The sequence below is a fragment of the Dysidea avara genome, chromosome 12 (assembly GCF_963678975.1).
Source record: "Dysidea avara chromosome 12, odDysAvar1.4, whole genome shotgun sequence".
NCBI lineage: Eukaryota > Metazoa > Porifera > Demospongiae > Dictyoceratida > Dysideidae > Dysidea > Dysidea avara.
Window position 1 is genome coordinate 943,313 of NC_089283.1, and position 25,822 is coordinate 969,134.

A 25,822-nucleotide genomic window follows, 5' to 3' on the forward strand; every position below is an offset into this window, starting at 1 on the left:
AAACTGACCTGGAAAATCAGGACACCTTGATATTCAGGACAGTATGTTTAGAAGAAATACTATGAAATACACTAAAACTTAACTAAGAAATGTTTGTTGTTCCATAAGCAACCACATCCCACCAGTTACCATAACCATATATGGTGTGTTACTGTCTGTTTCCTCCTTCCATAGCTGCTGGAGTCGTCAACCCGATCACTTTAACATTTGTGTGTACTCCTAACTTGTTGCCGACCTGTACATCAGCTGTTGTCACGGTGATGCACTCAGTGTCACAGTCACGCCCCCACATTACACAACACACAGTACCCCTACCCTTGTCATTGTTCTGTATGTCTGTCATGCCCGCAAAAACTGCCGAGTATAAGGTGAGGTCATGTGATCTTAAGTGTAGTGTTACCTGTCACACCCTTCAGGTTACCATAGATACCAATAGTCCTCCAGTGAGCTTGATGACACTGTTTCCAGGTAATTAATAATTGTTATGGATTTCAGTGAATTATTGGTTGTTACATTACCAACAAAATATATTGTGAGTAGTTTGGTTGTCAAATATCACATGATCTCATAGTTCAACCCCAACACATCAGTATCAATACCAAGTATTCTAATATGTGAATTGGTGGTGTATCCATGTGTGTCCCAGAACCCTCACAAACCTTCTTTCAGCCACCCCAACACAATACATCACTTTCCTAGCTAACAAGCAAGTACTACATTATCCATGCTTGTTGTGAATATGTTTCCAATATTAGTATCAACACAAGGCTACACCATATTTGGTTATACATAGTCCAAAAGTATACTTTAGTTGTACACAAGTTTTATCCAATCATTTTACAGAGTTTTCCACCCCTGGTGACAACAATGTTCCACAGAATGCTATTGGGTTCCAGCTGTTACCAGGTGCTGAGGTTACCATGGTAGTGTCCAAGACTGGTGACAGGTATCGACTACAGTCGGACTGTTTTGAAGCCATAGGATTATTTGAAGCTGAGCTGGTGAAGAGGCTGGCAGAGCACTATCATGACAAGGTGAGCCCAAAGAGGTTTGGGGTAGTGGTGACACACACACACACACACACACACACACACACACACACACACACACACACACACACACACACACACACACACACACACACACACACACAAACAAAAGCGAAGTCTTTAGCTGCCGTGCTAGAACTAGCACTGGTACACCTGTACACTACATTCTGGTGCTATCAGTCAGCACAGGCAAATCTTCCTGGAGTAACCCACAGGAGACTGTACCCTGTCTCACGGGTGAATGTGTGGGCACACAAGGTCCCTTCACCCACTATGAAAGACATGGACAGTTGACGTTTGCTTCCCCAGGTACCCATTGATGTTACATCTGCTTACCAGTTGACATCAGGTCACCAAGTCCCTGTTAAACAGCTGGGTAGGCTGGAGCAATGTGAGTAAGTTTCTTGCTCAAGGAAACAACAAATTGGCATCAAACCTGGAACCTTTTAGATAACTAGGCTGATATTCTAGCCACTTGGCTATAAGTGATGCCACAATATATCGTATATCGCAATAATTGTGATAGAAGCATTTTATGATAGTCATGAAAGAGAAAAATCTACATCATGATATAAAAAGCATAAATTATTTAGTGAGCTTGATATTAAAATTTTCATATCGTAGCATCACTATTGGCTATGCTCTCTCTCTCTCACTCGCCCACGCACACACTGTACCACACGCACTGACTACACACTTTATGTGCTGCTTATTTCTTCTCATAGTCTCCACCATTCAAGGCATCATTTACAGAACAACTTCCACTGAAGGAATATTTTGAGATAGTGGAGGATCACTTTAAGGTAGTGTAGTCATTGTTGTAATGTAGTTCCTGGTAGTGGAACTACTCATTTTCCGATATACAAAATTTGGCTAGCTCGGGTCTGTATGATATACTTTATGGTAGAATGTTGGTGGGAGAATTCTTTTCCAACTTTTAGCCAACTAAACAGAAAGAATGCAGTATGGCATTTGCCAAAATGTTATCCACCAAATTCTACCTCAAGTTAAATTGCCAAAATTTTGTGTCATATGGTACATGTGATGTACATGTGATGTACATGTGATATTATCATGTACAGTTGATATTATCATGTACAGTTGAGGGTAGAGAGGGAGCAGTACCTGTTAGCAGTGGAGCAACACTCTCAACAGTTCAGAGCCATACAGAAGAGACTCCTCACAAGGTTCAAGGATAAAACTCCATCTTCACTACAACATCTTGATACCCTGTTGGATGGGACCTTCCTACAGGTGGGTGTGTCTGGGAAACTCCCTCTAGTAGTGTTGTCATGGCAATTAGTTTACATTGGTACTTGGTGTATGGGATGGTGTGCCACCAACTCTTTTTAGATAACAATAAACTCCCTGGTTTGGTCTGTCTAGCATTCAGGACTTTTCAACCATTTAGTCCCCAGTTACTCACATTATGTGGCCACAATGTATTTTGGCAACACTTCAATTTGATTGGACACACCAGTTTTCGATAACAGTGGCACAAGTCCTTAATGCTAGTGGAACTTGTGTGAGTATACTGCTCACCTGTCTGTACATACATACGTATGTGTGTATGTATACTGTGTGTCATGTAATTGTTTACTACTCTTATCACCGTGATTACAGCTGATAGCACTTAGTGACAAGTGTCAGTCAATAGAAGAAGAATTGTCAGTGGTTAACAATCGGTTGTGTTGTGCTACTAACTTTATCATAGACCTTGTCAGGTGACTTACATCATTACTAGGGGTGCCACGTGAAGTTGTATATCATGACATGTTGAAATACAATGAAATATCTCTTAACTTTGAGTACCATAATAAGAACAGACGTTTTGGTCTGGTTCCATCCTTTTACCTCTGAAAGAGGAAGATCTCAATCTTATCACAGTGGGTTAAAATGGTCTCACAGGTTATGCTGTGACATGATATGATAAGACAAATGATAATAAAAATTGTCGTGGCATCCCTAGTCGTTACCATAACAACATATCCTAAAGCAGTACCACAGGTTATCAGCTGGTATGTCAGACGAGGAGTGTGATGTGTTGAGGGTGTGTCTCTGTGTCAGTCCTGATCACCTAATTGAGCAAGTGAGTTCACTGTTGTCATGCCAACTGTGACGTCATCATGACACCCCCTAGGGATGGGAAGAGACAACAACAACAGCTGTGATGCACATGTTGGTCACATGTTTGAGTAAAAACAATAAAGAACAACAAACAAGTGAGTTGGGAGACTAGCTAATGTGTATTATGTGTCAGAGATGAATTGATAAAATGAATAGTTCATTAATTTATTATGAAATCTGTCCTTGCCACAATGTGTGCTTATAGTTCTACACAGGACAGATTTCAGCTTTACCAAAATTTACAGCGATGATACCATATATAGTATAAACAGGGATTAGTAATGATGACATCATTCTCATACAGGTTTTTGCAATTGAATTCGTCGCCTTTGCGATTGAATTCGTCCTGTTTGTAATTGAATTTGTCAGTTTTGCAGTTGAATTTGTCAGTTTTGCAATAGGATTCGTCGCGTTTGCATTACAATTCGTCATAAACAGAACGGCTCCAAGAAACCAACCGTTCATTAAGAGATGAATTATTCACGTCATGGAGAGTTACACTTGAGACACTAGAAGGTAATTGGAGCTGGTAGTACGCGAAGCTGATACTGTCTGACAAGTTAATTAGCTTGCTCGCTAGTGACCACACCCATCGCGAATGGCATATATAGTAGAGTTGGGAATGTTGCTGGATAGGCTGTAGACAAGATGTAGAGAAAGAATTATTGCCTTATAAAGAGTTGTTTACTACTGTTGTACATGAACAAGTTCTTGTAGCAGCTGCTACACCATGTTTTCGTGTTTTCTCCAGCTGCCATTCTTGATACAGATGAATTTAACTACAAAAGCGACAAATTCTATTGCAAAAGGGACTAATTCAATTGAACTCAATTGTAAATGGGACAAATTCAATTGCTAAAACCTGTTATAACAAATAATTTTATGTACAGGTAGTCCTCATACGAGTCGAGACTTTGAGTGACCATACCTTACATTGTTTATTTGTGAGTTCATCTTGACAGTTCCTTTACACTATTACACTGTGTGAGTCACGGCCAGTTTGTCTTGGAGTTTGGTATCAATAATTTTAGTGTTGCTATTACTAAGGATCATGACAAGATGTGAGATTTGTTCATTAACTAGTCCACAATGATTGAAAGTTTGTATGAAGGTTATTTTGTATGACCTGAAGTTGATGTTGTTGACTACTGAACCTGTAACCAAGACAAGTAAAACCTGTAATGAGGATTGTCTGTCATGACATCACTGTTACAAATCCCTGTTTGTACTATATGTGACCGTCTCAGCAAAAACCCGACTTGCTTGCACAACTTCCGAAATGTTTTTTTTTTTCTTTTTACTCAGTATTATCTGCAGTTGCCTTCTGTGGTGAGTAGTTTTGGAATTATAGCGCTAGACAGTAGGAAGAGCAAGATAATTGATTTGTACAGCGACTATACTGAAAATAAACTACAGGTGCTTACATTCGTAGCCATAATTTCCATTAGCATTAGCTTATAACATTGGAATTTGGCTTAAAATGTTCACCATGGACTAGCAAATCCACTAAAATATAGTGTTGGCCCTGTAGTCACTTACACATATGGTATGAAGGCAGTTTAGTTGAAGAAATGATGACAATCTTGCTTATATTTACCGCATCGTAAACAGGCGCACGTGACACACATAGTGTTGGGGCTACAGAAAGAAAGAAAAAAAATTTTTTTCAACTCTCCATGAGCAGGCGAATGAGATGGTGTATAGTTTTAATCGATTTTAGTGTTTCTTCTCAGAGGAATGGCCCAATAAAAATTTGCGTATTTTTCTTTGTTAGCAGGAATAATAAATTTTTTGACTATTTTTTGAAAATTTCCATTTTCTCTATACACATGCTTGTGCAAACAAGTCAGGTTTTTGCTGAGACGGTCACATATTATCTATGGTAACACCCAGACCAGCTGGACTAAGATAAAGGACCATGGTAGTCCAATAACATTTTAACATGTTGTGTGTGTAGTGAGACTAACTCACTTACAGTAATACTCACAGTATGACATAACATTGTAAGGACTTTTGTAATCAGTTTTAGTAGAATATAGCAGAGAGAATTCAGTTCAATTGTACATATCAACCTTATATCATCTACAACAGTTCCTGGTAGTCTTGAGATGCCGGCAGACACGGGCAAACTGAAGAGACACTTGTCGTTATTCTTTGATCGATTACTGAAGGGAGGTCGTCTGAACACTACTGGAGAGGTGACCACATGGTCATCACATGATAAGAGGGGACCGGTATCACTACCTCCCATCAATGATGTCACTAGTGATGATGTAATACAGGAAGAGGACTAGATGTGACTTGTTCTATTTGATCATGTTAATAACTTGTGTGTTGATGAGGGTGTGTCATTAATTTATTTATTAAAAATGTGATTAGCCATAAGGGGAGTAGTCTACCCAGCTGTAATAATGGTGACCCAGTGTTAACTGGTGAAGTAGTCTACCCAGCTGTAATAATGGTGACCCGGTGTTAACTGGTGAAGTAGTCTACCCAGCTGTATTAATGGTGACCCGGTGTTAACTGGTGAAGTAGTCTACCCAGCTGTAATAATGGTGACCCGGTGTTAACTGGTGAAGTAGTCTACCCAGCTGTATTAATGGTGACCCGGTGTTAACTGGTGAAGTAGTCTACCCAGCTGTATTAATGGTGACCCGGTGTTAACTGGTGAAGTAGTCTACCCAGCTGTATTAATGGTGACCTGGTGTTAACTGGTGAAGTAGTCTACCCAGCTGTATTAATGGTACTATTATTCCTCTGTCATGCCATTGAACTTTACTTTCATAGTTTTGCTTTTACGCAGCAGAAATGTGACGTACTTGAGCATGTGCCTATTATGGCACTGAATTATTTAACATGTTTTAGGTCAAACCATCAGTTTATGTCAGAATGATCACCTGATCTTGTGCTTTTCATATGTAGAAGTTTGCAGACATTTGTTATACTTTGTTCATGGTAAAAACAAGGGCAGATTTAGGGGATGTTTTGGGGGACTGAAGCATCCCCCTTACTATGTGCTAGCTAGAAAGACAGTAGAAACTACAGTACTGGTGTAGTTGTGTCTAATGCATGGCTACAAGGGAAGAGTGAGAAGAGAAGAGCTAATCTATTCTAGGAATCAACAAGAGGGGAACAAAGGGGTAAAACTGTTAAAAAGCTTGGAATACTCTAATAGAACATCCACCGTTAAAATTCTTAACTATAAAGACCAACTCCCAGTTTGAACTTAGACCACTTAGATAAAGCATGTTCCTTGTGCTGAGTGTTCTTCTCACACTACACTATTAGCTGTATCAATCAGATGACACACTTTTAGCCCCCATTATAAATACACTATAAATACCCTAGGTTAGCACACCCCCTTGGGAAATCCCAGATCGGCCCCTGAAAAATGCCAGCTGGAACATGTCAAATACATTTCTGCTGAAAAAACTATTAATTATTGTGTACTGCCTACCTTGTGCCTGTATAGTAACTTACTGGGTGTGATATGCTGAACAACTTTTCAGTGAGTATAATGATGTTAGAAGAAAGCCCAAATTTTTGTGTGTGTCAAAATTAAACCAACTTGGTGTAACAAATTCCATCATACATTTTGTATTGGGTGTTTTAGGGCCTTGTAATAAACAACATAACACAACACACATGACGGATTCCGTACTAGATTGGGAAACAGTAGTGAATGATGATTTAAATGAGTTATTGAAGAAGGAAATTTAAGTGAGTCATTTTGTGGTTGAAAATCACTTTTATACCATGGCCTGGGGCAGATATTTTTAATGGAATTCTGACCTCTTTACAACTGTTAACTCTAGTGTTATACTGACAAAAAGTGTCATGAATTATCTCTGCAGGTTAGTTAGTAAAATTTAGCGTTTCTGCAGTTAAGCACATGATGTCTGTTGTTGTAGCAAACTTCAATGACAAATTGTAAATCAACTTTGCTTGGACTGTGAAAGAAGTCACCTCAACTCTCACATGGTTTAGGACCTAAAAACTGAAATCAGATGTCCCATTAAAAGTGGAAAATTTTGCATTTTTTACAGGAAAACCAAAAGATATTTCACTGAGAAGGGTCCTCACTCATAAGTAAGCAAATCTCACTACAGGTTGAGGTCTCTGTGTGAAATAAGTGATTTGACCTTACCACAAGGGGTAGAGTCCTGTAGAACCATCTGCGACCAGGATCAAAATCAAGTGATCAAGAGCACTGAATCAAGCAATCAAGACATTCTATTAAGCTAGCTCGCAAACAAAATGAGACTTTACGACAAAAATAATATGTGCTAAATTATCAAGCAATCAAGGCTGATTTTAAGGCAAAATCAAGTGATCAAAGTATATTTTTGTTGATCAAAAACCTTGATCCTGGTCGCAGATGGTTCTACAAGACTATTAGTAGTGACCGCCCCTTGTACCATCAACTATCAGATCATGGAACAACCTGTTACCCTAGTAGGAACAACATCACTAGAGAAAGTAACACACTTCTTATTGTATACACTGTTGGTAGGGAGTGTACATTATAAAGCTATTTGTGTGGGAATTCGTATGTCCTATTATGGTCTCAGATTATTGAAATTTAATACCCCACAAACATCTCACCTAGTGGGCGTGGCTGCTTTCAACAGTTTCTTCTCTTTCTGCTCGTTGAGTCTAGAGGATCAGTGGATATTAACATGTAAGCGATTGGTACCTACCAGCGCGCCACAACCTACACTGTTGTGCGCGATAATAAACTCGATGTATCATTTGATAGTACGTTACCTACCTGTCGTTGTTTGTGCCTCCACAGAATGGCCCATCAGAGTGTTACTAACGGACTAGAACAGTTCAAGACAAGCGACAAAGGTAATCACTATGGCATCGTAAGAACGCGAAGTCACGCCAGTATGGACATACATACACGCAGACAAACATTGGATCTAACTCTCACGTGACCAGACCAGGTCACACGAGAGACTTATGATCATGTGAATACCCAAACCTTAAGGGAAGGACTGGAGTCTGGACTGGAATCTTGGCTCGAATTTATTTCAGTGCGTACTACACTCTCCCACGCTCATCAAAGTGCGCTAGTTTGTTTCTTCAAAAACACTCTAATAGAACGTTCAGAATTTTTACGGTACCATATTATCAATGACGGCACATACTGATCGAGTTGAGAACCACCACGAGTACTATTCATGATTTACATAAACATGTAGCTATGTTGGTGTAGTGAAACAGTGTAAGGCATGCAGTGTGGGTGATTTTCACGGGTTCAACAATCTCCTTCACTGTTCATGATTGTTTTATTATGCTTACAGCTATGTGGGTGATTAGTTTCGATCCTTTTCTTCTTGTCATTAGGTCAAGATGGCTAAACAAGGACAGGATTTGTTGCTCGAGACTAAGTACTAGGCAGATGAGAAAATTGCACCCGGGCGGCTGTACCTGTGAAAATCACCACACTGCATGCCTTACACTGTTTCACTACACCAACATAGCTACGTGCTTCTAATAGTAATCGTGGTGGTAGTCTAGTGTCTCAGCTTTTGCTGATGCTGTCTCCCTGTTTAAATAACATTAAAAAAAATAAAATAAAAAACTCAGTTTGTGCCATGAAAATCCTGAACGTTCTATTAGAGTATATTCAAGAAACTGGCTAGCACGCTTTGATAAGAGAGGGAGGTGTAGTACGTGCTGAAATAAACTTGAGCCCAGATTCAATTCCAGTCCAGTCCAGTCCAGTCCTAGCTAGTCATTACCTGATCCCTATACAGTGTGTTAGAGTATGTGGGCACACACTATACACTGTTGATGAACACTTCTATTGTTCACAGCTTCCAGTAATCCACTACTGAAGGACCTCCAAAACCATATTACTCCACACTACGCTGCTCAGTGGAGAGTGATAGGAACACAACTGGGTCTACCCAGTGGAACACTTGACATCATAGAATATAACAACCGGGACAAAGCCGAGTTTTGTTGTAATGCAATGTTGAAGAAATGGCTTGAAGTGGACCCCTCTGCTAGTTGGGAGAAATTGTTTGAAGTGATAGAGTCACCTGCAGTACTGTGCAGTGATCAAGCTCCTGATAAAGGTGACTAGCTATTATTGTGTGTGTACAACATGTGTAGGTAAACAATTATATTAACTAGCTATTGTGTTGTCTTCACTAACTATAGTGACCTCCAAACCCAACATGGACAAGTCAACAGTCACTGATCAAGGTATAATGAGGTGATAGCTTTAACCATTGACATTATAACTTGTCTCTTTCTGTAGGAGCAAATGTAGTCTCTGTACTGTCAGAAAGGGTTAGTCAAATTACTATACAAACACGGTTTGCTGTTGAAGAAGATACTTGGCCACCAAAACAGCCCAAACAGTTTACGCCTTTGTTGTTAGTTCACCATCAAGGTGAACACAACATTAAACAATCAACTGCTTTAGCTAAACTACAATCAGGTGGCATTGACCACCTCACTTCCACAGATAGTGTCCCCAAGTGTCATCAGCTAGATAGCAGCCAGGAATCATTAAGGGTAGTCCTTGATACTAGTAAGATGACTAAACAACTTGTAGATATCTTAGCCCCACTTGAAGATAGCAACGATCCACAATTTATTTTAGTTGAGGGGTTGCCAGGTATTGGAAAGTCAATGTTGTTACAAGAAATTTCATACAAATGGAGTACTAAACAACTGTTACAAAAATTCAAGTTGCTACTTCTTGTCCAGTTGCGTAATCCAGCTGTACAGCAGGCGTCACTTGTCGATGACCTTCTCAGCTTGTTTTGTAAAAGAGATAGGAAGGCTGTAGAAATTTCTACTGCATGTAGCCAGTACTTCTTTAGCAATAGTGGTAAAGATCTTGCTCTCCTTTTTGATGGGTTTGATGAATTCTCAGAACATCTACAGAAAGATAGTTTAGTTGCTGATATACTCAAACGTCAGGTATTACCTCATTGTGGCTTGGTAGTGTCATCTCGTCCACATGCCTCAGTGAAACTCCGAGAGGTTGCAACTGTCAGAGTTGACATTCTGGGCTTTGCTGAAGAGGAACGAAAACTATACATTGAACAGTCATTAAAGGGACATCCACAGAAAGTCAAAGAGCTTACCGATTATCTTGACAGCCACCTCACAATCAATGGTCTTTGCTATGTTCCTTTCATTATGGTGGCACTGCTTTATCTGTATGACCAGGGAATTCCCCTTCCACACAGTTCCGTTGAGCTGTACCATCGGTTCATCTGTCTCACCATCTGTCGACATCTTGCCAAGTCTGGTCATCCTCTTGAAAATGATGTCACCAATCTTGCCGACCTCCCAGAGCCCTACAATACAATTGTTAAACAGTTGGCAAAGCTATCTCTCAAAGCTCTTAATGACAACAAGTTAATATTTACCTTGAAGGAAGTGAAAACAACTTGTCCAGGCATTACAGCCACCCCCGGAGCCATCAATGGGTTTGGCTTGCTGCAGGCCGTGCAACACTTTGGCGTCACTGCGAAAACGATGACCTTCAATTTCTCACATTTCTCTATACAGGAATTCTTGGCAGCTTACCATGTCGCTCAGCTTCCAACCCGCGAAGAGTTGATAGTACTCCGCGAGAAGTTCTGGAATGATATTCACGCTAACATGTTTTCCATCTACACTACACTCACCAAAGGACAGCGACCAGCCTTCAGACAATTCCTTCGACAAGAACAACCATCCATCTTGCAATCCTTCTCTGGTGGTAGAGACGAAGCAGCGATCGTTGTTTCTCAGAAATTCCTCGACGAACAAATAAAATGTCTTCGCCTGTTTCGTTGTTTCAAAGAAGCTGGCGACGAAGAGATTTGTCGATCTATTACAAATTCGAAATGTTTCGATAACAAAGTAATCAACCTTCGCTGGACTAGCCTATCACCATACGATATTGAGTGTGTTACACTCTTCCTTACCTGCTCACCCCACAAGGAGTGGAAGGAGCTTAACTTGTCGTTCTGCCATATCCAAGATATTGGTCTTCGTATCATTTATCGCGATCTGATGTCACACAACGTCACAATCAAAATACTCAACTTGTGGTCTAATGGCTTCACCAGATCTTCCTCTTCCTTCATTAGTGACCTCATCATCCACTGTAGAGTGGAAGAGTTGAATATTAGTGGTAACCACACCATCGGAGAGGACCCTGCTCTCTACAACATGTTGACCCATCCCTCCTCTAGGCTAGTGACACTGAACATGATGAGTACCAGCTTATCATCACCATCAGCCATTACCCTATTCACTGCACTATCAAAGGGGAACAAGCTGAAGGAGCTCTACATTATCAACAATCCCATCACTGATGAAGCTTGTGATGTCATTGCCACTACAATGAAGAACAATACATCACTAGTCAGGCTGGGGATGAGTGTCAACAAGATCAGTGGAGAAGCTGCTCAACATCTACTACAAGCGCTCTACAATAACGACACATTAGAAGCGCTAGGGCTACTCTATGGTTACACTGAAGATGTTAAGAAGAGGATTAGATCACTAGAAGAAGTAATTAACAAGAACAGAGAAAGTAGAGGATGTCAAACAAAACTGTACATTTACTGTTAGTAGCTACTTTTCTTTAGTTTTCACTTTGTACTATTTTATGACTGTAATGGCCGCAAGTGTCATTTTGTTCTGATTTTGATAAAAATTTTATTATTTGATTAAAATTATGTTAATTGGTAACGTTGAGGGGTCCATCATGAAATGTTAAGATTTGAGTATCGGACAAGAATTGGGACTTGTAGTAGAGAATGGCAAAGATCGGCAATATTTAAGGATTTGAGATATTTATAATTCTAGTAGAGAATGGTAAAGATCGGCAATATTTAGGATTTCAAGGATTTGAGATATTTATAATTTGAAGGTATTTCTGATGGCAATAAATTGATTATTTTGATAAAGCTGAGATTCGACAGCATTTAGGATTTCTAGAATAATTATAAATTTACAGTATTTCTAACAGAATTTATTATTTTGATGAAGCGGATATCAGACAATATTTAGGATTTCTAGAGTAATTATAAATTTAAGGTAGTATTTAAACAATTCATTATTTTAATGAAGCTGAAATTCTAGTTGTGCTGGAGACCTCATTCAACGTAAAGCCAAAAACACTGTCAACACTTCACCCTTGACCAGACTAGCTTCCCTCAGTGACAGCTGATTAGAGATGGAGTAAAGCCAAAGGATAACTTTACACTTTTGGTAAATTCCAACTAGCTAGATTATTGGGTCGCTTGTTAGCTAAATTGCAAATTTTATTTTCAGAAGCTCTCACAGCCACTTAGGTCATCTCCTGAGAATTGTCAAGATACAAGACACACACTGATCAAGTTCTACAGCTATCAAGCTTTGTCCCCATCTCTGTTAGCTACTAGCTATACAGTTCACTCACTTGTTGTTGTCGTTGCTCCACTTCACAATAAACAACAAGTCACAACATAGCCTAACTACTAGACTACACTAGAAGCTACTACTCAACTACTATCACAACACTAGTAGCTAATGCTATAGACCTAGTCTATGTCAACACTACAGCTAACAGTCAGGTAGTTGACAATTGTTACTAGTTCTTTACTAATGTAGTAGCCAACAAGTCTAGCTCAGAGCTCAAAGTAATTTTATGTAGCAAGCTGCTAGCATTTCAGTAAATTTGGAAGCCAACTAACTAAAAAGTTATTACATATAAAGAGAAAGCCAATAAAGTGTTGTGGTTAGCTACTAATTGGTCAAATTTATAATGAACTAAATAATTAACTAAACCACTACAAGTTTTAGTACAAAAGTAACTTGAAACTTCAAAAAGAAAACTAAAGCCACTTTTTTTTAAAATAAGCCTTCCTCTGAGCTATCCTCTTCAGCCACACCTAACTAGACTACATTTCTAACACACTACTAACACTTAAGCTTAATGACTAACTACCTACACTCTGTTACTACTGCTCTACGTACACTAACTATTCTAGAGCTGCAACTTTTACAAAACTTCCTAGCAACTGACAAAACAGCTGCCAGTTGACGGCGCTTAAATTTTACCGCTCTAAATTTACCGCTCTGTCCATTAAATAGAATACTAATAGTTAATATGTACTGTTCGTTGAGTTATAGACTCACCTTTACTGCTCATGCCCAGAGGCGAAATTCGCGCCTTTCACCCTAGAGGAAGCACTCTAATAAAACGTTCATCGTTGCCCCAGGCAAAATTCATTTCATGTGACGACACGGCTTATCCTGTACTGACTAGTTCTCAGCTTAGATTTTAGTATATAAGGTTTCAGGCAACCTGGTATACCGTACAATCAAAGAAGTGCTGTCCTCAAAGAGCCGGAGGCCGTAAACACTCTAATAGAACGTTCACCATCACCTCATGATCAGGATAGAGCTCGATGTACTAGATCACGTGAATGTGCAAGCAACTGCTGATTGCACTGTTATTAACAAATCAGTAATATGATTGATAGTGATGGCTCCCAGCATATTAGATTGTTTGATGTCATATTATATACAAGTTGGTGGAGTCTCTGATCATAGAAAACATAATTATCACACAGTAACCAGCTGGGGTAGCAACATGAGTGGTAACAAGCTGTTACCGCTAATCACCAACTCCTGGAGTGAACATTGCAGTTGTTTAACCATTTATGAGTTGAGATGTGGTTAGCATTGGATGTCATTCTAGTAAGAATCATACACTAACACCACGTACCAAAGCATTAGAATATCACTAACTTTACTACAATAATCCAGGACTCAACAAGAGGGTCACAACTAGACCAGAGTTAGAAGCTACAACCTCTACAAAGTTGTAGACATTATTGAAAATTTACACACAAGGTAGTGACTGCTCTATTAGAGTATTTCATAGTTCTGTTCAGACTGGTATAAAATGTTTGGTAGGGTAGCAGAGATATTTGGCTGATCTAACATGATACTGTCAGTTAGTGGGTCATATTCGTAACATTCTGTTATCAGTGACATCAACATTGTCTTTCTGCTCTCTACTTGATTATAAGGTGTATAACTGAGATCACGTGAGACAGTATTAATAGCCTGAGAGCTATCCTGTGTCACTCATGTGACTAACGGTAGTACATACTATTATGAACTATTTGATTAGGTGCACAACATAACATATTTGTATTCTTGATCTACCTGTTATAGAAAAATGTCAAACAATTGTTTAGTAGCTTATAAGACATGTACATTTCAATAAATAAAACATGGTTGATAAGTTTTGGAGGGATATAGCTCTAGATCTTATCGTTACCACATCAAGGTTTCTATGGTAACACAGGTTGATATGTACAAGTGACAGGGTTGCCATGGTAGCAGCAGCAGTAGTAGTTACACGTCAGCAGCTCGTTCACACTCAAAACACAGACAAGTAATATCCTGACACTCTGGTAGTCTTATAGCACAGTGACAGTCACCACAACATTGACAAGTTGAAACTGATGGGCACTAAATAAGAAATACAACAACAAACCTGTAACCTGTATTAGACCAGCTAGTTATCTAGTTAGTTACAGAGTTGAGATTGAAAATTGAACAGCGAACTTTTACAGAAGACAAATTGCTGCTATATTAGCTCCTCAGTTCAAAAAAATTAAAATCGATAAAAATTACAAAATACTACAATAGATCTAAACACACCCACTTTGTGCCTTGTGGCACTTATGGAATCCTAATGGAAATTATAGATGTGTCTTAATAGATGCCATAACACACCAGCATTGAAACTGGGTTGGACATCAGGGGCAGATCCAGAAGCTGGCAAGGGGAGTGGCTAAGTTGCAGCTCGAGTTGTAGGTAGTTAATTCTCTTGTATTTTAGTATCACCTCTTAGTTGTTTTTTTTTTGCTATTTTGGCTTTGTGAAGTCATAACAGCTGTTTAAAAGGCTTAATGTGTTTGACATTCACAGTTGCTTTGACTTTTGTTTTAGTAGAATTTGCAATAAAATGGTAGTAATATATATATGAATTGATTATGGCCTGACAAGGTTTAGTACAAGGTTTAGTATTTCAATCAAAAGAAGTATGGCTCCTCCACAAAGGATGGGGGGAAATGCCCCAAATGCCCCATCCTGGATCTGCCATTGGACGTATCTTCTTCTTGGGTGGGGGGTACACTTTAGAAAAACATGAAGGTAGACCTGTAAATTCATGAAAGTTGTTATAACCATGTAAACTTCGCCCAACCTTCGTGATTACTGTTTCAGGAATGTATGATGAATTCCTGTGACAAATTCGCAACCTTTTTTATGCAAGGTACTGTATGTATGTGTTGAGCTGGATCAAGGGTTGGTGAATAAGAAACCACACAACATCAAAGGCTTTAAACATGATGTAAATGGTGCATTTATTCATAAACTCATGCTACAGGCACACACTTAATGTGGTGTCCAGTGTAGCATCAGCAAGTGTGGAGTGAAACCCTCTTAATAAGAGGTTATAAACAGCCAAATGAATTATCTACTTATGAAACTACTTTGAGCAAGAAGTGAAGAAATTTAAGTTTCCGTCAACAAGGAGGGAATCTTTAAGGCCACCGGTAATATCTTCTTTGCTGGGTTTTAACATTCATTACAGCACATAGGGATTTCAAACACATCCATTGTACGGAGTACTGCAAGAAGTCAATTAGCAAATTCCCTGTACTAAAATTTGTTGTTTTAACTTTCATCAACGGCCAAAAATTTGACTGAAATATTCCTGATTTATGGTAGTATATGGTTACAGTACAATGAAAAAATAATATTTTTATATGAATCAACTTTTGCAAACTTTGCCTTTTATGAAATTCACAGAATAAAATGTTTACAGGTTTAATTTGCCACATATTATATGAAACTCTACACTAGCCATCCAGCTTTAAGCTTACGGGTACATTTTTGTATTTATGCTATTTAAACCATCACCATGGTTACTCACCTCACATTGTGGCCAATCACAACACTGATTACAGCCTCCACAAGGACACACACAAGACAGATCCCCACAACAATCACACTTCATGTCAACACAACATGGTCCACCAGAGGACAAGCATATGTCACACTGAGAACATTGCTAGAGGAGGAGGAGAATGATAAATGATTTGTAGTAATTGTGTAATGTCATGAGCTATTTGTAGATAATATTTGTGTGTAGTGGACGAGATAACATCATCTGGTCACCTTCACTGTTTTGTTGGTTGGCAAGTGGAACATATTTTATGACTTTTAGTTATCCATAACAGAGTGTCCTTAGTACCATACAACAGGTTATGTTTAAAGGAGTTTAAATTATTTGAAGAGCAGTGGTTCTACAAAAATTTAACTCATCAAAAAATTTCTAATCGTAATGTACAACCTATTACCAAGAACTCATAATGAACCCTTGCTATTACATAAGAGCTCACTCACGCTTGCTACTACATGTGAACTCATGTTACAGAAGTGTGTAACTGTTGAACTGTGATTTTACATCCAACATTATTTCAAGCCAATCACTAGTAAGCAACCACCAACTGAACCCTTAAGCACTTAAGATTTCCCTCCGCACATGCAGTAGTTATATATGGGTAATGATTCATGCTAAACAATATTTCCCCTAGCGTTCCCCTAGCATAGTGGTCCATATTTCTTTGCAGACATGATATTCCCTTATCACTTTAATTTGTACTGGTACACGTAGTCGCCAATTCAGCCAGTCAAACATGCACTACCAAAACACAACATTTGAACATGAGGTGTGTATTGTCTATGGTTTGAGCATTTGACAATAAACCTTTGACATTAATTTTTACCAGCTGTTCTTTGAAAATTTCCTCTTTGAAAATAACCCCTTATATGGTAACAATGGTACTACCCCAACTGGTGTTGTGTCATTAAATGTTTTAACACTGCATGGATGTGACAAAATTTTGGCAGTGTCAGCAAAATGGTTAAGGTTACCAGATGACTTTCTAAACACACATCCACACACTATACAAACATCAGCTGGTTAATGAGACTGTGTTAACTGGTTCTCACCTCTCTAGTTGGACATATGGAGTCCAGACAACTATCACAAGTCGGCACGTCACAGTTACATGACTCTCCAACTTGTTGTAGACACTCATCACATCTTAGACCACACTCAACACAACACTACACATCTTGACAACACTCAAACTTCACACACATGTTGCTGCAGACCTTCAGTGCTGGTCACTGTAAAGCATTAATACAATACAATACTATACAATACACACCAGTTTTCTATTAGTAGTAAGAACAAGTGTGTAACCACTACTGACTGTGTGTAGTGTACAAACATTGTTCCATGTCTGAGGACTACACTCATACACACAGTTACAAACACATGCAACATCAAACAGTATGGTAGTAGGGTTCTCCTAAAATGTATGCCATCCAACCATCATACAAATATCATACATGATGGAAAGCTTATGGTATGCTACCGTAAGAGGAAGTTGATACCTGTAGCTGCACTTATTAAATGATTACATACTGTACCTACCCCACCCTTAAACAACAGAACACATTGCCATGTCCTTATGAATGATGGCAGCTATTACAACATAGTTATGAGGGAAAATCCCTTGAACAGATGGTGGTAACATACCAATGTAGGGATCTTCCCACATAACAATAATTGTACTACACAGTATGAATTACAAGTGAGGTGATGAGGTAAAAAAGTAGAGCTGTACTGATACCACATGTAGGTTATCGCACAAATAGAGGTATCTTCGCTATTTTAGAGACCTTCGGAATAGCATAATAATCACCGAGGGTGCAATTCTGAAGGTCTCTAAAATAGTAAAGATACCGTGGATTTGGACGATAACCAATTTAAACTACGGCTCGTACGGCTCTGGTCACTGCCAATAATGGCAGCTTCCTGATCAAATTAGTGTTAATACCAGGGACGTAACCAAGGGTGGGCATGGGCGGGCATTTGCCCAACAATCACAAACTTTTGCCCAACCATCACAAGTAGCTTAAGATTCATGCAAGGATTCACAGCAGCACTCAAAACAACCCTACTTTAATACTGTAAAGCGTAAACGCGTAGCCCATTTGTTAAACCATGATTTCAAAGAAGGATGGTGTATCACGTGATCCATTACGCGGAAAATCCCTTGGGAAGTCCCTATAATTACACTTCATGTAGACGCACATGCCACACTCCTTGGTGCGGTTTAAATTCGAAATTTAAAATGTAGTCAAAGCGTGGTCACTATAGTCATGGTACTGTATCTCAGTATCTCTAAGTCACAGTAAGTGATAATCGTCAGTTGGATTCAGTGTGGATGGTGCTGGCAGCAAAAGATTTCATTTCAGTGGACTTGTCAAGTGTATTTTTTTGATATGGAAAGTACCGTATAGTCTAACTTACTATTGATGAAGGGAAACAGGAAAACGTACTCTTCTACATAACAATAATGGCATGTGCAAATGGAGAAAAGGTCAAGTCATTATAAAGTGTCACATGCACAATTTGTACTGATTAACCGAGTTGTGGTTTACACCAGATTCATGCAAAATGTACGTTGGCTGCTATAAGTCTAGGACAAAGCTTTCTTGGAATGCTGATATTTGTGATAAGACTCATTATAGTTCATAAATTAGCGCCCCCGGCCTTCATTTGGGGTCATGTGGTGTTTACTTGAAAAGGCATTACATATCACTGTGGTGGTTGGCCTGTATCAAAGCTATGCTACCAGCTGATTGTGTGATGAACTGTTAACATTATTGGTTCTTGTAGGTTCAGCAGTTTGATGTCACGTGATGCTCGGCTACGACAATCGTCGGTGAATGCCTGCCCTGCAAGTTTAACAGCATATAGCTAGTAAATGTTTGCATGCATGCAAGCAGCATTTATTTACACTATAGCATAGGTAGCTGTAGGCTTTGTGTGCATACACTTTTCATATTTTTCTTTGATAATGTCTCACATGAAAGTGAGCGTATTTCTTGTGTGTGTAAGCCAAACTGATATGCATTACAACATAACAGAGTATGTAACATGATCACTATGGTTGTGTTAATTTACTACAACTCATTTGCTTCAACAATGTAATCCTTGATAGTTGTGACTGTTCACAAAAGGTTTTAATCTAAAATTGTCTGTTTCTGTCAGTGGAAAACACAGAACAAAAAACCGAACAAAAAATTCAACCACCAGAAAACAACAAAGTGGTGCAACAATTCTCAGAAAAAGAAGAAAAAACTTGGATTAACATTACCACAACTTAACACTTTTCATGGTACTAATACTACTTTCAATAGTGCATATAATTTGAGTGAAATATCGGTATTAAGGACGTACAATGCATTCTTCATGGACTTTCCAGTGTCCTCCTTTGGGTCCTATGCAAAAGGTTTTGATTTGGTAGTAGCACATGATGGCTTCTCTTTGTAATGGAAACTGTCCATATATTTCATAGTGGCTACTTTTCGAATAGTTGATTCATAATGCTGCGTAACGGGTTGAACATAGCTGATAATGAAGTGTAATGGATATTTCACTTTTCAGACAATAATTGACAGCTGGGATGCACAGCGCCACTTTTTTTGTTTCATGCAGTATGCGTGGGTTCACCAGTCATAATAATTTTATTTTACAAAAACAGTTAAGAAACAAGTAATTTTCAACTAGAGTAGGGACCATAGCACATTGAAAAAAAGTACTGGAGTAGTGCACGATATTAAATCACAGCAAAACAATAAGAAGTGTTATATCCCTACTGTGCTCAAGATACCATTCCCTACTCTAGTTGAATATTTCAATTTTTTTGTGTACTTGTACACTATAGAAAACTAAAAGCCAGTCAGAATTTTTCTTTGTCAATTTGGTATTTGAAATGGAAATATTTTTCCCAATCAAATGACATTACAATCCAGCCTATTGATTTAAAATGTAATTGTTATATTGGTAATCACTTGGCTAGCTGCTACTGAATGTTTGTCAATATACTCCATCCTTTGGTAAAGAAGATGATGAATCCAAACCAATGCAAGATTTGATAAATGTTAGATTTAGAAACAACATAGGAACTGCTGTGCAAGTAAGTGTTATAGTTGTCAATGCCTGAACTATGTAGCTATGAAAGAGTGCTCAAATTATGGTTGGTGGCAAAGAAATGCTGCAGTGATGTCAGTACAATTTTGATATTAACAGTCTCATATCATCATTATCATTAACATCATTGCAACCATTCATTGACCATTATTGATTTTTAAACTAGACTTTTCAAAAAGACAATATCATTATTCTTTTTACAACTTAGCTTAAATTATGGAATAATAATATTGCAGATAACCAGGTAAGTGTATAGGGTGATATATGAGCTAGTATTCATAGTCTTGTAGCACAACGTAAATTGGGGAACACTATGAAACCGTATTTTGTATTCTTTGCCAAGTCTATAAAGACATACAGTGAAAACTAATGGAATTGTATTAAAGTACAAATGGCTTGTGCCGCACGTTGGTATAGTTCAATGCTTTTTCCAGAAGATTTTTAGCCTTAACCAAACGAGAAGTCACATAGTTTGTATACCTGTTTTGGGTATTTCTAAGCGTCCTCCAGACAATTGCTGGAATTATGGAAAAGCTAAGTGATTTGAGTGTGGCTTAGTGTAACAACTACAGTTCTTTGTTTATACAGACAAACTTACAACTCATGGAACAAGAGCCAAATCCTGTCCTGTAATAATAGAGCATAGCAACGAACATAGCAACATAACTAATGACATGATGCAACTGGCAAATTAATTACTTCCGGTACAACGAGGAGTGCTGGCGTGCAAAACGGAGCTTCCAATCCCGTGTTATTAGTATAGTATCTATGTTAATGGTGCATATAACTTGAGTGAATTATCTGTACTGTAGATTTGTAATTGACTGATACTCGTAATATCGGTACCGGTATCGGTACAGCCCTTTAAAAATACCTCCCAGAGGTACACATTCTAATTTAGCTAGTCTCTTCGGAGCAGTAACCCTTGCTGGTGTGCTCAGGAAAAACATATAACACATTACAACAATAGTTAATAATAGTGGAGAGGTCTCCACTATTATTAACTTTTGATTACAACTACAATATTATGATGTAAACAAGTCAACAGTCATAAATCATACAGTATGATAGTACGATAGTACTGTATAGTAGGGACCACAAAGGAGTGGGTGTGGCCCATGAAAAACATCACCCAAAAACCAGCTCACTTTTACCTGATGACGATGAAGCAGTACTGGTTAGGTAAAACTAAGCCCAAACAAGCTTTCAGATTGACCCAAAACGAAGCAGGTTGTTACAAGTTGAAGCAAGTTGCTACAAGGTGCTATGAAACGAAGCAAGTTGCTACAATATTTTTTTAAAAATTATGAAACCGGCGGAATTTTCTACTGACTGAGTAACTGACTGATGCCTTCAGACAAGTAGTAACTAAAAATAACAGCTAAAAAAAACTATGGGCTTGGTTCTTTCACTGTTCGACGTTGCTTCAGCCAAACATGTGTCTCTTGGCATACCGCAGTACATACAATGCATTCTTCATGGACTTACCAGTGTCCTCCTTTGTGTCAAATTCATCTTTGCTGACAGTGAAAGGTGTCGATTTGGCAGCAGCGCATGATGGATTCCCTTTGTAATGGAAATGATCCGTATTTTTCATAGTGGCTACTTGATTGTAGAGGTGCTTTTCAAATAGTTGATTAGTAATGCTGTGATACGGGTTGCGGGTCATTCCATGCCAAATCAACAAAAAAAAAACCTGACCCATTTGGATTTTCAAGAAATTTGGCATAGACATGGACTCTACTAAGAAACTTTCTCACACCAAAATTTGGCCGATTCTTTTGATCTCCCTTTAAGATATGACCACTCCAAGTTTATTGCAAAATACTACACTGGTTTAATAAAATGGCCATAACGTTGTCACTGATTATCACAAAACCTTTCTGTTTAGAGTTTTGGAATGCTTATTAAATTCTCTTTCAAGTGATATATTATTCATTATAATTACTCAAAGGAAAAAGTTAAATCACAAAAATGTGACTTTTTCCTTTGATCTTACTTTTTTCAAAAAAGGATATTTCAATTACTTTCATTTTTTGCTCAAATATTCTTCTAATACCCTTTTTTCATGACAGTAAGTTTGAAGTTGGGATGGCAAGTAGATCATGAGTTGTGGCTACATACATAATTTTACATGCTACCGGGAGTACAAGTATGAACACTACTATGACAATACATACTTTTAAATTAAATTATAGTATGGAATCTCATCAGAACATGGCCAAGTTGCAATACACATACAGTTGGAGGCATAGTATAGAAGTATCATAAGGTGATTAAACAGAAGTATCAATACTCTCCATTACTGAAGCTACACCAATTATACAATATCCCCTATTGCTATGTGTATCGATGCAGTTATGCTAACAACATGACTTTGGTGCAAACACCATCAGGAGTCCATAATAGAGATTTTATGAACTCCTGATGCCATATAGTGGGAGGGCTTAGTAGCAAATTATCTTATGATATTGTAAGTTTTATAAGAGAAAAGTTAGACAGAATTGTGGAAACTTCACAATAGGTCTCTATTAAAATTATGAAGTGGAGGGTTTTGATTTGGTACAGTGACTGTACAGAAAGACCACCTTATAAGGGCCAACTATAAATTCTCCTAATGAGATATCTATACACTAGTCCACCTTTCAAAAGCAGCCACCTGCCTGAAGGTGACTGGCCCAAGGCTTTAGATAGGTTCCAATGTAAATCATTCCTTATTCACCAATTCTCCACCAAATATTTCCTCCATCAAACTTTTGTTATTATGTAGTGTCTGCTGACATGTACAGATGTCCAACAAAATAGCAGCTGAAGAATTTGCGAATTTGGTAAATAAGGAATGATTTACCCTCTGACTTCATAATGTTAATGTAAAGTTTTCATAATTTTGTCAAACCTTTCACAAGATAATTTGCTACTAAACCCTCCCATTATATGGCATCAGGAGTTCATAAAATCTCTATCATGGACTCCTGATGGTGTTTGCACCAAAATCATGTTGTTATCATAACCGCATCAATATGCATAACAATAGGGGATATTGTATAATTGGTGTGTCTTCAACAATGGTGCGTATTGATACCTCTGTTTAATCACCTTATGATATTTCTATACTATGCCTCCAACTGTATGTGTATTGCAACTTGGCCATGTTCTGATGAGATTTCATACTATAATTTAATTTAAAAGTATGTATTGTCATAGTAGTGTTCATACTTGTACTCCCGGTAGCATGTAAAATTATGTATGTAGCCACAACTCATGATCTACTTGCCATCCCAACTTCAAACTTACTGTCATCAAAGAAGGGTATTAGAAGAATATTTGAACAAAAAATGAAAGTAATTGAAATATCCTTTTTGAAAAAAGTAAGATCAAAGGAAAAAGTCACATTTTTGTGGTTTGACCTTTCCTTTGAGTAATTATAATGAATAATACATCACTTGAAAGAGAATTTAATAAGCATTCCAAAACTCTAAACAGAAAGGTTTTGTGATAATCAGTGACAACGTTATGGCCATTTTATTAAACCAGTGTAGTATTTTGCAATAAACTTGGAGTGGTCATATCTTAAAGGGAGATCACAAGAATCGGCAAAATTTTGGTGTGAGAAAGTTTCTTAGTAGAGTCCATGTCTATGCCAAATTTCATGAAAATCCAAAGGGGTCAGGATTTTTTTTTGTTGATTTGGTATGGAATGACCCTTGCATGAACATAGCTGAGAACGAAGCGTAATGGATATTTCACTTTTCAGATGATAATTGACAGCTGGGACACACAGCACCATTTTCTTTTCTTTTGTTTCATGCGGTCACCAGTCATAATAATTATTTACAAAAAAGTTTAAAACAAGTACAAAAATTAATTTTCTTTTCAACTAGAGTAGGGACCATATAGCACATTGATAAAAAATACTGAATCAAGTTGGAGTAGTGCATGATAGTAAAACAATAAGCAGTGTTATATCTTTACTGTGCTTGAGATACCATTCCCTAGAAATTTTAATTTTTGTGTACTTGTACACTATAGAGAGAACTAACAGCCAATCAGAATCTTCCATGTTATAACAAAAAAATAAACAACCGGTTATATATAATAAATTAGGGATTCAAGCGATAAATAGTAGTGGATTATATAGTTAAGTAGATCTTGCCCCACCCTGGGGCTTTTGACAGCGACATTTTGCTGAACTAAAAATTAGTAATCAAATTCCCTCTTTAGAGGTGGGGGACATAGTGGGGTTTTGGCAAGTTTCTTAGCCCCAGTACTTTATAATATTTTTTACCTACACGTCTCTATGGAAACTAGAAGAAAAACAAAAAGGGAAAAAACAAGAATTTACCTACAGAAAAGACACCTAAAAGAACTTACAGAAGCCCAGGGAATGTTAGTGAACTGGTAGATGCTCCTCTGCCATGGCGAGATCTATATCTATTGCCAGGGGCACACCAGGGCATGTGATCGAGAACCATGAATGCACATGATGGAGGAGTGAAGCAAGGAAAACCCCAAACTGCAACAGGGCCTGAATATGGGGAACTCCACTTCTCGCTGAGTAAATAAGCCAAACACTTATAGGTGGTAGTGGCTGCTTTCTGTTGATAGTTGACTGATGACCAGTTATATAACTGTATACTTTTGCAGTATAGACAATCGCGTGTTGGTCGTGTGCTATAATATGATTGGCTGTAACTATGTTGTAAGTTGGTTGTTGTGTAACTTCAAAGTTAGTAGCTAAATAGAAACGCGAGTTCGGTATAACAAGATTTTTTGTCTCACTGCTTCGCTACTATCACATACTTTCCCAATTCCACCAGAGGAAGAAAAAACTAATTGGGTATACTCTACTTCACATATACCCTCCTCATAAGCACGGCACTTCTCAGCATCTCATACCAACGAAGTGGCAGTCAAGGTGGTAGACCGATTATTACTGGGGAATTTGACACTAGACATTGTCAAATCCCCTGTATTGTCCCACCCTACTAGGGGGTGGGGCATGACAATGATAGATGTATAAAAATGAGAAGTTCTTTTGGAAAGAGTTAGAACTTGACATTGCACTCACATACATGATCAACTCACTTGTAGCCATAATTTCACTACTACGACTATTATAGCGATAATCAAGAAGACACCGAGTAGTGCACACACTACGATCACTATGGGAAACTCGTCCTCCTCCTCTGGCGGTTGAGTAGTAAATGGTAATTGGGAATAATCATCTGGTGTGCTTCAGATGGAACTGATATTAGCAGATTAACCCATTAGCTATGAAAATAACATCTCATTAACCAACGCACCACTATTGTTCAGTTTGTAGAGCTCACTTCGTTAAACGCTGAGTTAATTTATTAGAATACACGCGACTGCGGACCAGGTGCTACCTCCTAGGTCAGGTTGTCCACACTCTAAACCAGCAAGATAGGAGCGGGGAGGTACAATTTTTTGGCAGTGCCAGTGAGTCTATTGTATTTTATTTGTTATTTTTGTCGGTGATACAAATTTAAAATGTGAGAGTACAGGCATAGATAGTGGATAG

The 25,822-nt window shown here is 38.2% G+C and overlaps 2 protein-coding genes and 3 long non-coding RNA genes across 9 annotated transcripts in view; 2 read left to right on the forward strand and 3 right to left on the reverse strand.

Annotated features, from left to right (window-relative positions):
* The window catches only part of LOC136241423 (uncharacterized), a 59,925-nt gene that overhangs the window by 33,894 nt on the left and 209 nt on the right, over positions 1 to 25,822 (reverse strand). The gene's annotated exons all lie outside the window — the stretch shown is intronic.
* LOC136241420 (protein PTHB1-like) lies at positions 26 to 5,551 on the forward strand. Its single transcript, XM_066032627.1, has 9 exons — positions 26 to 368; positions 417 to 468; positions 844 to 1,034; positions 1,775 to 1,852; positions 2,151 to 2,303; positions 2,673 to 2,773; positions 3,057 to 3,138; positions 3,190 to 3,271; positions 5,268 to 5,551. Exons 1-9 carry the CDS (start codon positions 141 to 143, stop codon positions 5,468 to 5,470), a joined length of 1,170 nt encoding a protein of 389 aa, XP_065888699.1. The 5' UTR covers positions 26 to 140; the 3' UTR covers positions 5,471 to 5,551.
* On the reverse strand, positions 2,149 to 8,230 carry LOC136241424 (uncharacterized). Of its 5 annotated transcripts, none has more exons than XR_010694298.1 (4): positions 7,948 to 8,230; positions 7,782 to 7,832; positions 4,105 to 4,330; positions 2,149 to 3,185 (listed from the first exon to the last, which is right to left on the reverse strand). It is a non-coding gene; the product is annotated as an uncharacterized lncRNA (long non-coding RNA). The 5 variants fall into 5 exon arrangements; XR_010694296.1 differs by adding an exon at positions 7,877 to 7,895 and having other exon boundaries at positions 2,149 to 4,330; XR_010694295.1 differs by lacking the exon at positions 4,105 to 4,330.
* LOC136241189 (protein NLRC3-like) lies at positions 8,414 to 11,891 on the forward strand. The gene is made up of 4 exons (XM_066032366.1): positions 8,414 to 8,420; positions 9,002 to 9,265; positions 9,351 to 9,395; positions 9,451 to 11,891. The coding sequence occupies exons 1-4, from the start codon at positions 8,414 to 8,416 to the stop codon at positions 11,769 to 11,771; spliced, it is 2,637 nt and encodes an 878-aa protein (XP_065888438.1). The 3' UTR covers positions 11,772 to 11,891.
* LOC136241422 (uncharacterized) lies at positions 13,663 to 25,659 on the reverse strand. Its single transcript, XR_010694290.1, has 5 exons — positions 25,611 to 25,659; positions 25,366 to 25,551; positions 17,223 to 17,402; positions 16,141 to 16,278; positions 13,663 to 14,669 (listed from the first exon to the last, which is right to left on the reverse strand). It is a non-coding gene; the product is annotated as an uncharacterized lncRNA (long non-coding RNA).

Excerpts from the sequence above, each read along its gene's own strand:
- LOC136241420 (XM_066032627.1), top strand. The coding sequence starts at position 141 with ATGGTGTGTTACTGTCTGTTTCCTCCTTCCATAGCTGCTGGAGTCGTC. Across the intron at positions 1,035-1,774 it reads CAGAGCACTATCATGACAAG|TCTCCACCATTCAAGGCATC; the intron begins GTGAGCCCAAAG and ends TTCTTCTCATAG. Across the intron at positions 1,853-2,150 it reads TAGTGGAGGATCACTTTAAG|TTGAGGGTAGAGAGGGAGCA; the intron begins GTAGTGTAGTCA and ends TATCATGTACAG.
- LOC136241189 (XM_066032366.1), top strand. Across the intron at positions 9,266-9,350 it reads TGATCAAGCTCCTGATAAAG|TGACCTCCAAACCCAACATG; the intron begins GTGACTAGCTAT and ends CACTAACTATAG. Across the intron at positions 9,396-9,450 it reads GTCAACAGTCACTGATCAAG|GAGCAAATGTAGTCTCTGTA; the intron begins GTATAATGAGGT and ends CTCTTTCTGTAG.